The sequence below is a fragment of the Cyprinus carpio genome, chromosome B24, assembly GCF_018340385.1.
Source record: "Cyprinus carpio isolate SPL01 chromosome B24, ASM1834038v1, whole genome shotgun sequence".
NCBI lineage: Eukaryota > Metazoa > Chordata > Actinopteri > Cypriniformes > Cyprinidae > Cyprinus > Cyprinus carpio.
Genome location: NC_056620.1, coordinates 12,131,454 through 12,145,707, shown reverse-complemented (window position 1 = coordinate 12,145,707; position 14,254 = coordinate 12,131,454). Strand labels below are relative to the sequence as shown.

Genomic DNA, 14,254 nt, shown 5'->3' with positions numbered 1-14,254 from the left:
AACGAAATCCAAATGATTCAAGATGATTCATAACATATCTGACAGAGTGTTTTCTTACAATCGAATCTCTCATTAATAGCCAATAATATGAAAATCCTACTTTTTGGTTAAATCAGGTGTTATTATGATTGTATGAACATCTTGTGCTGGTAAGTTCCCTTAATGTTTTTAGCATTTAATCATCATCTCTTTTGGGAGCCAATGGCAAGTGCTGATTACTTCTCTCAGTAACAGATAATTAGTCATTATTAGGTGGTGATATTGCAAGCTTGTTGCCATGGTAATCAAGTGCGCAGTTGTCAAGAGAATGATCCAACTTTTGAGTTGTTTTCTAATTAAGCATGAGGAATCGAATGAAAATATGTTTGCTTTTGTTTGTTTTCCACTTATTTACTAATGGACCCAGTTAGAGCTAGTCAAATGCTGCTGTTTGCAGTCAAATTGTTAATCATTATAATGATACTGTCTGGAAACGGATGTTAAATCTTTAGCGTTACGTGTCAGTGGCTTGGTTTAAAGTAGCGTTCCTTTATACATTTGTTTTCCTTTTAATCGTTTGTGCTGTTGTACCCTCTAAGAAAAACCTAATAGGTTTTTGAGCATACCGAAATTGACAGGGAGACTGAAAATTGCCAGTGATTTTCCACACATGAAATGTAAGCCTGTAAGAACAACAATGACAAGTCAGGTTGCTGACAGTTTGATGAATCGTGCCGATCACAGACCTATTCCATTGTGTTAATGGGATAATTTGGAAAAACTTCAAATTGTCATGCTCAGTGGCGTTTGTTTTGCTGCTTATATGCATTCAGCTGTGGCTCTTCCCGTGACTCCAGCCAAGGTTTGATACCTTCAAGGCATGGAAAACTCGGGATACTGAAAGAACTGCCAATTGCCTCTCTGCTCTCGTCTGTCTCTAGTATTCTATCATATATTGATCCCGCTTGTTTAAGTGAATCTGTTTTCTTTGAAATTTATGAAGCCCTCTAGCGCTTATGAATTTGAGTTGACTCTGTGCTTCTGTCTAAAATATTTGCCCCACAGAGGTAATTTGAGAGTCTTTTCAATCCAGGCGGATGGCAATTTAGCAAGCTCATAAACTGGGACAATATAACATTATAATCATAGTAAGGTATAGTGTTTGCCCTATGATTCCCTTGGGGGATCTCCATTATTGCAGTGTATTCCTATTCAATATTGAACTTTAAGCTCCACCAAGAAAGTTAAGGTGAATGGACATTTGGGTTTATTACTTGCTATTTATTACCACAGTGGGATGAGTTGTGCAGATTTTTGCAGACTTGTACCACACATGCCCTGCATCTCATATGTTCTTTATTAAATGATTATGCTATTTTGACCATGCTTTTGTCTTTTAGGAAGAATATATTACTTTCAGCTCAAGTTTGATCATATTTAGGTACATGTCACAGAATTCAGGTGATCAGCACAGAAATTCTGCTTTGTAAATATTATCAAATATATTTTTAAAAGTTTGAGATAAGGTGTTTTTTTTTTGTTTGTTTGTTTGTTTGTTTTTTATCAATAATTTTATTCAGCAAAAATGCATAAAATTGAAGAAAGATTACAGCAAAGTCATTTACATTGTTAGAAAAGCTTTCTGTTTCAAATAACTGCTGTTCTTTTGAACTTTCTTTCCATCAAAGAATCCTGAAAATCCTATCACTGTTTCCAAAAAAAAAAAAATTAATCAGAGCAACTATTTACAGCATTGATGATGATAATAAGAAATGTTTCTTAAGCACCAAATCAGCATATTAGAATGATTTCTGAAGGATCATGTGACACTGAAGACTGTAGTAATGATGTTGAAAATTCAGCTTTGCATCACATGAATAAATTACTTTTTAGTATATATCCAAATAGAAAATAAAAAGTTACTTTTAACTGCAATAATAACATTTATTTATTTATTTATTTATTTTATTTTTGCTGTATTTTCAATTAAATCAACATAGCCTTGATGAGCATAACTTCTTTTAAAAAACATTTTAAAAATCTTAATGGCTGTGACCTTCTGAATGGTAGTGTACTTTATGTGATTTTTTTTTTAAAGGTAAGACTCAAATGTCAGTTGTTGACATTATATGAATTTTAATGTAAATTTTTTGAGAGATTTTTATGAGAGCTTTTTTTATTTTTTTTATAAAGATATGATTGTTTTTAACGTTTTTTTTTTGGGGGGGGGGGCAGTCTGATTGTCAACTCAGTCAGTTCATCTGAAGATTTTAGATTTTTCTTTACTGAACTGTAAGTTTCAGAGCATAATGGAGGCTGATATTCATCAGACTTTCTTCTTAGCACAGAAAACGCTGCACTGCTTTCTAGCAGATTGGTTTGAAAGGCTTGTATTGTGTCAACAGTGTCTCCATTTCCAAATGATGGAGGTATTTGTCCATAGATAGCAGAATTGATGCGAGGCTGCCATTCCTTACATTGTTCAGGGAGGATGCGATGATAATTTCCTGTATACTCTCATGCTCTGTATTCCGAGTTAGTGAACAATCTTGATGGATGTTATGCAATAATCCATTGATCTTTCAGGGATGTTTGTTCACAGTGGGTCTCAAAAGATGCTCTAAATCCTTCTTTAACAGCTTCTTTGCTTTCAGACTACTTCTTCCTGTTTGTCTTCCTTCCTCTTCAGCCAAAAAGAACAGATGTCTCACACAGCCTTTTTTAACAAAGAGAGTCATTTTCTGTGTTCCAAAATCTCAGTGAGCTGCCTACAAAGGCGGCATTAAGATAATTATCATTATTTGAATTAATTATTTTAATAATTATTATTATTATTATTATTATTATTATTATAATAATAATAATAATAATAATAATAATTTTCCACCTGAAAATAATAGTACAATAATATCATTCATAGTCTTACTTTTGTTGTTGTTATATATTGTGTTCATATATATTTTTGTAATTATAATAATCACACTTTATTATTATAATTACACTTTTGACACAATAATATATATACAGTTGTGCTCATAAGTTTACACACCCCTTGCAGAATGTGAAAAATATTAATAATTGAAACAAAATAAGAGGGATCATGAAAATTGCAATTTGTTTTTTATTTAGTATTGTCCTGAATAAGCTATTTCACATAACAGATGTTTACATATACTCCACAAGATGAAATAACCTTTTTGTTGTTGTTGTTGTTGTTTTATTTAAATGACCCCATTCAAATGTTTACATTCCCTTGAATCTTAATAATCTGTGTTGTTTCCTGGATGATCCACGACCCTTGTTGGATCTGCAGTTTAACTGCCTGCTGTTCTTCAGAAAAATTCTCCATCTCCTGCACATTCTTTGGTTTTCCAGCATCTTCTCCATATTTTAACCCTTTCCAACAGTGACTGTATGATTGTATGATCTGAGCATAACTTGTTTTTCTATAAGAAACTATAAAATATTTTCTATAAAAACTTTAATGACTGGGCAGTGGTAAATAGCTTTGGTTTTATATTCAATTTGATTACATTAATTTTGTAAGTTGAGATTTACAAGAAATAGTTTAACTGCTATGTAAAAGGAATACTGCTGTAAAAATAAAAAAGCCCCTTATTGGTTTAAAGTGTGTGCAAACAAAATGTTATTGCACTTTTGTTCATATAGCAGTATTTTTAAATGAAAAAAGTGCACAATACACTACTTTAGAATTCATTATTGAATTTTGTGCATAACAATGTGATTAATCGCAATTAAAAATTGTAATTGTTGCCCAGCACTATTATGCAGCATACAGTAAAAACATAACTGTTTTCTATTTCAATATATTTGAAAATGTCATTTATTCCTGAATTTTAAGCAGCCATTATTGCAGTCTTCAGTGTCACATTTGGTACTCAGGCATATTTTTCAGGATTCTTTGATGAATAAATAGCTCCAAAGTACAGCTTTTATTTAAAATAGATAAATATTTTGTAACAACAAAGACATCTTTACAGTCACTTTACAGATTCATTCTGCATTTTGAATGTCAGTGTGTGTCATATTTTAGCAAAGGGATCATGAGGAGATCATCATATTTGGGGGTCCTTGTCAAGTTTAAAAGGTTCTTAATCAGTCACTTATAGGGTTCAGTGGTGGTTAGGATGCCTGTGTAAGACAGTAGGCAAAGAGGCATTGGTATTGGAACAGTGCTATTATGTCTTTAGCTCATCCATAATTTACAGTAAGATCAGACAAAGGATATCTTATGTCCATGACTATGCCTATTTTCAATAATGTCTGTGTGAGATCTGTTATCTTAGCCGCTCACACTCTGATAGTGTCTGTTACAGTGTCCTCAGTTTTATAGCTCCGTGTCTAGTTAAACACTGCAGGCTTTTGCCAAGTTGAAAAAAAATACAGCTTTGAAAAGCTCAAAGCCATGACCTGTGAACCTTCCTTAACCGTGTCCATTTTCCAGAGGAAAACAGGAGGTTTGTCTATTTCAGAGCCAGCGCCTTGGTCAAGTTTTATCAGTCAGAAATAAGCATAGTTCCTCTCTCTTATTTTCCTGTCCCCTTCAGGGTGGCAATAGATTCAAAAATCAATGTGATATGTGGAGGTGACTGGGAGCAGAGAATATCAGGTTTATCCCACAGGCTTCTGCTGAAATATCCAATGTTGTTGGTGCAAGATCTACACGTTCCTTTATCAACCATTTTATGGCTCTTCTTTAGTTACTTAACATCAACTTTTTTATTTTTCCTTTTCATGTTAAGAAAAGAAAAATGCCAGTATGGTGTGTTATTATAGAGTGTGAGGGAAATATTTATATAAATTACTTCATAAATAATTATTATTTATCTGTTCTCTTGCTCAGCAACTGAAAGAATGTAATAGTAATGGCTGGAAATATTTCTGTTTCCTTGAGGATGAATGTGTGAAGGCCATTGGGTGGTCATGTGTATTTTACATCACTCACAAAAGCCTCTGCAAACAATAATAGCGAGTCTGAGCCCACAGGCTGTGCCTCAAGAAATGGACTCTACAACAGGCCAAAGCCAAGACACAAAGCAAACTGTAGCTCTGTGCCAGGTCAGCCTAGAGGTATGAATTAAACAGGATGTGGTCTTAAACACTGCTTAGACAAATATCAGCAGGTTTTCACTTAAAAGAGCCAGTGCATTGTCAAAACGGACAATTTGTATGCCCACTTAGTGGTAAGGCTTTGCCAAAGTTATTTTATCGCGTCAATAAAAGGCTTTTCTGGAAGCATAATAATAACAGTCCAGTTATAAACCTACAGGCAATTATTCTATTCAATTTGACTTTTTCAGTGTTGTTTGAAAGAAATTAATTCAGCAATTATGCATTAAATTGATCGAAAGTGACAGTGAAGATTCTATTTCAAATAGATGTTGTTCTTTTGATCTTTCTATTCATCGAAGAATCCTAAAAAAAAACCTCTATAAAAACTTTAGGCAGCACAACTGCTTTAAACATTGATAATAATAAGAAATGTTTCTTGAGCACCAATTCCGTACATTAGAATGATTTCTGAAGGATCATGTGACTCTGAATGGTGTGTAATGGATTAACGGCTGCTAATCCGTCCATAATCCATATACAGTATATTAATATATTAAAACAGAAAATGGTTATTTTAAATTGTAATAATATTCTACAGTATTACTGTTTTGTACTGTATTTTTACCTTTGATGAACATAAGCAAAAACATAAAAAAAACTTACCAACCCTAAACCAAAACTTTTGAACAATTGTGTATTTTTGTCTCAAAGCTTTTTGAAAGGCATACAGATCACCTGACTTCTATAACACATCAAATAAAAAGAAGAAAATTTAATTAAACAGCAGTATTACTTTTGCATGCAGAAAAAATTCTTATTTATTAACCATCCACAAAGTAGTTTAACCAGGTACTAAATGTGATAAACTTAAGTAATTGTCTTTATGTTTTGGCACAAACATGCCTCCATAATTTTGGCTCATTGTATTGTACATTATTCAAAAGACTCATTGAAAGCAGAGATTGTATGCACTTTCTATTGTGATTTTACCAGTACCTCATTTGAATAAGTCCATCAGTGAATCAGACACTATGCAAAATTGGTGCATCTCTCATTCTTACTGAATTTCCTCCAACGATTTTGCCTGTGACATTCATAGAACATCTGAATTGGTCACATAACCAAGACCTCCCTCGGATAAGTCATTAATATTCTTCTGTGGGGTGGACAGAGGAGGCATGATATATATTTCAGCACCTCTCTCCTCATTTTTAAAAAAGGAGCTTCTAAGACAATTTCAGACACTCCACTATCAAAAACATATTCATGGAAAAGCTGAAGCTTGAAGTTCCTGCTCTCCCAAGAGCACTCTTTCCTGGCAAAGCCTAACATTAATCATGGCTTGGTGTCTGTGAACCTCTGAGTAGTGAGGAAGCAGAAACTTTTCCAGCAATCCTTTTTGATGACATTATTGCATCTGGGGCTTCTTGGCTTGATTTGCAGAGAGCCTTTCGCAGGCCGTATACAAATATCAGACTTACCATGATGACAAATAGAGCTGGAGGCTGTGCATCCCTGTAATTGCATCTCTACCTTTGAACCCCATATGAAGATGCACCTGCTTTTTAAAGGGCACCGAGTCCTTCAAATGTCATTCACACTTAAATGGACTTGTGCAGCTGGAATGCACCAGACATTTATCAAAATCTGTTTGGGCGGTGTTGTCTCTTATTCTTTCAGTGGAGTTCAATCATGTTGGAAGAGAGAGACCAGTTGTATGTGTGTGATCCTGAGGAGCTGAAGGTTATCATAGGAAAGCTGATAAAGCAGGTGGAAAGTAATGACTGTAGGTTGAGCTGTCAGAGTTCAAGGGACCCACATTGTGTTAATTAATCCATGACGGTGGGTTATGACTGCAGGGTCTCTCATGAGGACATGCAGGGGTGCTGCCCTCTCACACTGATGTAGTGTAATTAGGAAAGATGCAAAAAGGCTAGACATAGTGATGCTCTGGAGATGTACATCAAGACTGTGCCCCATGAGCCACCTTTCTGACCTAATTAGAGCACATTTGAGTTTATTATGTGTGCACTGAGACAATTTTTATCAAACTTTTATGTGTGTGTGTGTGTGTGTGTGTGTGTGTGTGTGTGTGTGTCTTCCTTCACAACATTTACAGTGTTTCTGTGGGGCTTAAAAAGTCCTAATTCACTCTTCCACAAATTATGGCCTAAAAGTCTTAAATCCAGCCGAAAGTCTTAAATTCATAGTCACTGCAATAAAAAAAGAAAAAAAGGTTCAATATTTTATTTTGTTTTCCAATACCTAAACATCCTGAAAGCAAGATACATTCGCTTGAAAATTTGCTAATGCAAAATGTTTACATTTAGAGATCATATTGACATATTTTGATGATTATTCATATTTTAAAAATGCACAATTATTATAGACAATTCATAAATCTGATTAATTTTGTTTTATACAGTTATAATCAGTTAACAATTTCGGCATCATATTTTGTAAGGCAACCAATGAAACAACCTGTTTTACTGGTTTTATAAATACTAAACCATCTTTAAAAGGCTGTTTTATTTTATTTTCCTGAGCATCCTGAAATTATCAGACACAACTCACACTTTAATCTCATCAGTTTTGTACACCCAAATCTCAGATGTCACTGACACTCGTTTGATGTTGTGTTGTCATATCAGGGCACTTAACGTAATTTATCTTGTACACAAAAGCCATCTGTTTGTCCAACTGTCCCACAGAGCAGCTCGTGACAGGCATGTCTGCTGCACCGTTCGCTTCATACACCTACGCAAGCACAAAATGTACTGAGTTTGAGGGAAACTGATGGATGACATACTAGTAAATGGCAAAAAGCGCTGTGCCTTCATATCACCAACAACTTCTGAGAGACAAATTTATCAGAGGTAATGGCGTGTAAGGTATTTTGGCCTTGTTCGTGCCAAGTGGACTGTGCCTGAGAGTGAGAGCGGTCAGGAAGGAGAGAACAGTTGTTCAGTGTTTTGTGGTGTGTGACAGATAGAGGTAAACTGGCCACTGGGGACCTCCAATGAGCTAATGTCTTTCCACCGGTGCATGATTAATGGTGGAAAGGAATCCATTGCTCTAAGCTACCATCAACCTGGTTATTATGTTCTGATGACTTTTGCCCTTCACAATGGTATCAGAGTAAATAATAACTCTCTGATTTATTAATCAGAGCTGTCAAATCAACAGCTGCTGTGGGTTTGTTAACCTGAACCCCTGTCGTCCTGAATCCGCCCTCGGTGTAGACTTTTAGACTTGTCATTTTATCATCAGCAGCCTATTGCGGATTGCATTTGAATTTCAGATATAAAATCCTGTTCAGTATGTGTTTTTTTTATGTGGGTCAATGACTCTCTCTTTTTTTCTTTTTTTTTTGATAATTAATTGAAAATGCAATTCATGCGTACATTGACTTGAATACACCTCTTTAATTATGTTTTTAATTTATGATTTTTTTATTGATTGATTGATTGATTGTAGGCAGAAAGTCAAGGTGAGAAAACTGTCCTGATATAATTAAAGCTTCATTAAAAGATTTAATCATAGAAAACCTAATTAAGTCAGAAATGTTTTATTGTTATTTCTTAAAATATAAAGTTTGAGGTTGTTTTTGTCTGAAAGAAGTCTCTGCTCACCAATGCTGCATTTATTTGATAAAACTACAGTTAAAATATAAAGTTTGAGGTTGTTTTTGTCTGAAAGAATTCTCTGCTCACCAATGCTGCATTTCTATCCATTTTGATGAAACATATTTAAATGGAAAAAGTATAAATGAAAGTTTTTCTTTGATGAAAAAAATGAAACAGAAAGGAAAAAGTATAAATGAAAGGGAAAAAATGAAATGCAAATTAAATAAAAATATTTTGTATCAATATACAATAAATATCTTTACTGTCATTTTTGATTAATGGCATCTTTTTTGTATTTGAAAAATATTTGTGCACTAAATAAAAGTCATTTGGCATGACTACTGTGTTAGAAACAAGAGGGTGGAAAAAAAAACAGGAAATGATAACAGAGAGAGAACCCGTAATGATTAATCAAGATTAACTAGTCTTAAAATATAAGATAATTTGACCTTTTTAGGACAAGCTTAGGTTGCAAAATGTAATGTAGTGTGACTACCCCCATAAAATGTTGGTATGATATGATTTAATAATTTATGATATTTGTCGAAATATATGTTTTAACTTGAGAAATATGTTTATTTTATGATTTTTCCATAATAATTATGTTCACATGTATTCAAGGTGTAAGGTAAGTACACATTTTTGCTTGACAGATTCAGCTGTGAAAAGGTTGCAGCGTTGTTTTGGATGTTAATCAATAGTTTTCCATCTTTTTATAGGTTCTGGTCTGAATGATGGAGAATGGCATGATGTTCGTTTCCTGGCCAAAGAGAATTTTGCCATGCTGACCATTGATGGGGACGAAGCATCAGCTGTGAGAACCAACTCGCCTGTCCAGATCACAACAGGAAGCACGTACCACTTTGGAGGTAAGTTCAGAAATTTACAGAGCCCAAAACTGAGTACTATGAGAATAGATCCTCAGATCTTTTCAATCTCCCTGGTGCATTGGCCCCTGACTTAAAAAGGCCTTTGAATTTTTTCTGCTGAAAGACCGGCACTAGAAAGGATTTGAGAACTTTCTTGAATGTGTTTGAGTAATTTTTTTAAGGATGGGCATTAATGCTGATATGCTTTTATGTTTTATCTCATTTAATTGGAAAACCAAAGAAAATTAACAAAGGGATGGTCTGCTTAAAAGAAGAAATAATTGGTTGCCCAGATTAGTGTGAACATCCTCCATTGTCTTTTAACTCTCATGAGGACCAGAGTGTCAAGGCAGAGTGTCAGTACAGTTTTGATGTAAAAATGAATAAAACATTTATCACAGATATTACTTATTTAAAATTCACTTAAAATCATAACAACGTCTTCTAGGAAAAACATTGGGCCTCACAATGTGAATGAGATAAAAGTCAAATGTGAGTCAGAGCATCTAAGCCTGATGACAAAGCCTTCAAAAAGTTTGTGTTCTTGAGTTGGAAGATATAAAGAAAATAAAGATATTGTACTGGTAATTTATTGCAATTTAGAATAACTATTTTCTATTTTAACATATTTATTCCTTTGAAGACAAAGCTGAATTTTTTCTCCAGTTTCCCAACATATCCAAGTCATGGTATGCAACCAACCTGCTAAAAGAAACTGGTCCAAAAATATTGTATAGTTGTCGAAATCGATCCATTGTCATGATTTTCCTCAGTCCAAAGACATTAGCTTGATCTGAAAAGTGCCAAAAACTATGTCAGGAGTAATTTTGCCTTCATCAAATTGTGTGAAGAGACAAACAGAACTTGTTCTCCTTCTGAAAGGGTGGGAGGGTGCTGTGACCTTCCGTCGTTGCATTTTGCCATTGGGTTTTTTTAAGTTTTCGATCCAAAGTTGCATGTGCCACCCCACACGCATTCATTTTCCCCCTTTGATGGAAATGAACCCACCCCGGTGCCCTCTTCAGCCAGCCATCTGTCCAATCGGACCACTGGCAGGAAGTCAGAGATAAGAGCATGTTCGGCGGCTCAGAGAGGCAAGTATGCAAAGGAAGAACGGCAGCTGAGATAGACAGCAGTGTCTGGCACTATCAACCTGCCTGTCTATTGAGGCTGAGGCATAGCATGGCTGATAGCTTTATCAGACTCACACATCTTCAAAAACAGCTAAATGAGGTAGGAACTGCAGTCCCTTCGCTCTGGGTCTGGCATGGCCTGGCAACACATTTATATTTGACAGCCTCTAAAATTAGATCAAAAACTTCACTTCTCCTCACTGCGCTGCTGCTAGATCACCTGCACACTAACTATAATTATCCATCATACTTCTCCATCCGTCACTGTTATTTTCTAGAGAGATGTGTCTGCACTGTCTGATTTGTTTACTGCTGATTGGATCCTCTTTTTTTTTTGGAGCATAGAAAGATCTCCATCTGGCAGAATATGAGTATGTCAAAGAACGTTACCTTGGGAATGACTGTAAAACCCAGATTGAAACATATAAGTGAATGTAACAAATGTACAAATTCCTCATTCTTGTGATAAACCGTTTTCTATGAAACTGTCAAATCATGATCTAAGATTAAACCAGGGTTTTAAAACTTTTTTTGAAGTCAAGGCCCTCAAATTTGATGATTTAGCTGCATTCTAAAATATAATCATTTAAAGTATTTACTTATTGATTAAAACTGATATATAAAAATGATTTTCATATGACTTAATTTAAATAAATTAATGTATTATATAGCTATTTATATATTGTTTCTTCATTTGTTTGTTTCCAAAATAAAATGTTAGGCTTTTATATTGTCACTGTACGTAAGCCAAAGAAGATTTTTTAAATATATATTTTTTCTTTATATTAAATTTCATTACATTCTGGCCACTATTAGAGTAATATTAGATGTGTAAACATTTTTGACTCTATTTCAGTTCAAACAATTTTGTCTTTATAAATGAACTGTAATCAAATTTGGTAAATGTATTAAAATAATGTATTAAACATATTTAATTAATACCTTAAGTTAACATTTTTTAATTTCTCATCCCTACAACATACATTTTGTGTAGTTTTTTCTCTCTCTCTCTCTCTCTCTCTCTCTCTCTCTCTCTCTCTCTCTCTCTCTCTCTCTCTCTCTCTCTCTCTCTCTCTCTCTCCTCTTTTCCTCTCTCTCTCTCTCTCTCTCTCTCTCTCTCTCTCTCTCTCTCTCTCTCTTTCTCTCTCTCTCAAATTTTTTTTGGATCCACAAACACCTTGTGGTCCATTAGGGGTTCATGGAACCATGTTTGAAAATCTTTGGTCTAAGAGATCTGATTTCATATTTAACTATTTATCATAATTTCCTTTTTTTTTTAATTTTTTGTTGTTGTTGTTTTTTACAATTAGAGTAGCTAATGTGTTTTGCTTTTGCCTGCTTTTCAGCAAATTTCTCAAGTAAACAACTAAATCTGTGCTATCCATTTGTGTCTGCACATGGTCTGCACTAATATTAAGCAATATGTTTTATTAAACAAAATATTCAATTATTAAACTAACCTCTGTGTGGCTTAAATGGGCTTTGCTTTAAATGATTTGCAAAGCAGTATAGTTTTGGCAGCTTTGCTGGCTCTCAGAAAAGTCTTGTTGCTCCCTAGCCAGTTCATGAATGATTATTATAAAGTTTTTTATTCTTTATTTAGATGATTATTATAAAATAACGTCATTTTTCAGTTAGAGGACACTTTAATATCAAAGCATTAAATGAGCAAATTACAGTACAGTTTTACTGTAGTGACTGAAACTATTTATCTTGCTCTTGGGCACTATGGTGTTAGTTTAAAGGCCCCAATATACTCACAGCAAAGTTCTTTTTATTTCTTAGATTAAGGGTTAAGCAAAGTTTTAAATACCTGAGCAGTGGAATACTGTTAGCTAACATCCAACTCTGCTAGGAGTGGCATTTGGATGAATATATTATTATGTGCTGCACACGTTCCTCTCAATAATGAAATAAACACACAATTAAAGGTGCTGTTTGTAGGATTGACACCGAGTGGTTGAACTAGGTATTGCAGTCCAAATTTAAAATATTGGAGAGGGTTTTTTTTCACCCAGCCCCTCCTCCTCAGACTTGACGCACACGCAGGTTGCCAGATTGAAGACACAAACAGGAACAAGCGCACTTGACAATGAATGAAATGAAATACGCTGTCTTTTCCGCCAACTGGCAACCCGGGGTGCCGAAATACCATTGGGTAAATTGGCAGTGGGCAGGTTTCATAAACCAAAACAAAGATCTGCAATCCAGCCCATAGTGCACATTTTCAAGAATAACTAAAGGTAGCATTGTTTTTCAGATAAACAAGTATGTTAACTTGGCATGTTTCTTAAATATCTGCAAACATATTATGGCATTTTTATGCTTTAGTTTAGTCAAAATCTTACATACAGCACCTTTAAAAATGAGAGCAGTGAGAAAACAACATTTAAGAAAGCATCTTATCATAGCAATGTGGATATGTTATAACCAATGCTGCAGTTTCACACTCCAGGTAAGTCACATATAGCAGTATAAAATAATAGATTGTTTTAAAACAAGTGGCTTTATAGTATTAAACATGAAAAAGTGTCAGTGTTGCTTTCAGTTAGAATTACAACTTCACTTAGTACTATATAGCAGCTGTCCGTGTTTGCATTATTACTCACGTTGGACCTCAACAGACTAAAACAGAAATGAAACCAAGATGTTTTAAATGTCCAAAACTATTATCTCTATTTTGCCTTAATTTGGTTCAAAACGACATCACAGCAGTTCGTTCTTTGACTCTGCTTGACATATATATCAGGGCCTAAGGATTTTCCCCTTCTTGCCAAATGCATATAAATACAGATATTTAAAAGAATGGTTCACCCAAAAAATGAAAATTTGCTGAAAATTTACTCACCTTTATGCCATCCAAGATGTAGATGAGTTTGTTTCTTGTTTAAAAAAAGATTTGGAGAAATTTAGCATCACATCAGTTGATCACCAGTGGATCCTCTGCAGTGAATGGGTGCCGTCAGAATGAGAGTCCTAACAGCTAATAAAAAACATTACAATAATCCACAAGTAATCCACAAGACTCCAGTTTGTCAGTTAACATCTTGTGAAGTGGAAAGCTGGTTGTTTGTAGTAAACTGAAATACAAGTCCTCCATTAAAAGTCATCTTGTCTGAATCAGGAGATAAATATGTACAGATCAAGTATTGTTTGTAAGTCATAAAAGTCCAAAACTGACTGACCGGTTTCATGTGGACTGCTTGTGGATTATTGTGACGCTTTTATCATTGGTTTGGACTCTCATTCTGATGGCACCTATTTACTGCAGAGAATCTATTGGTCAGCAAGTGATGTAATGCAACATTTCTCCAGATCTGCTCTGATGATCTTGGATGGCCTGCGGGTGAGTACATTCTCAGCAAATTTTTAATTTTGGGATGAACTACAGCTCCCCACTAGATTTCTTGTTTATCTAGAAACCACCAGCATGAACACTGGTTATTGAGGCTGCTTATGCATGGAAGCTAATTGTAGAGCATGGAACTGGGCACATTAAATTTAATGTGGTAAAATCATCAAAGGCTTGGCTCTGACCAGACTGTGCTATTGATGGCAAGGTCATCTACAAAAA

General features: G+C 34.6%; 1 protein-coding gene across 2 annotated transcripts in view; it reads left to right on the top strand.

Moving 5' to 3' along the window:
- The window catches only part of cntnap2a (contactin associated protein 2a), a 352,125-nt gene that overhangs the window by 185,563 nt on the left and 152,308 nt on the right, over nucleotides 1-14,254 (top strand). For both annotated transcript variants that reach the window (XM_042752140.1, XM_042752141.1), the window contains exon 9: nucleotides 9,398-9,548. In XM_042752140.1, coding sequence (XP_042608074.1) covers nucleotides 9,398-9,548 — 151 coding nt within the window. The remainder of the gene's footprint in view (nucleotides 1-9,397; nucleotides 9,549-14,254) is intronic.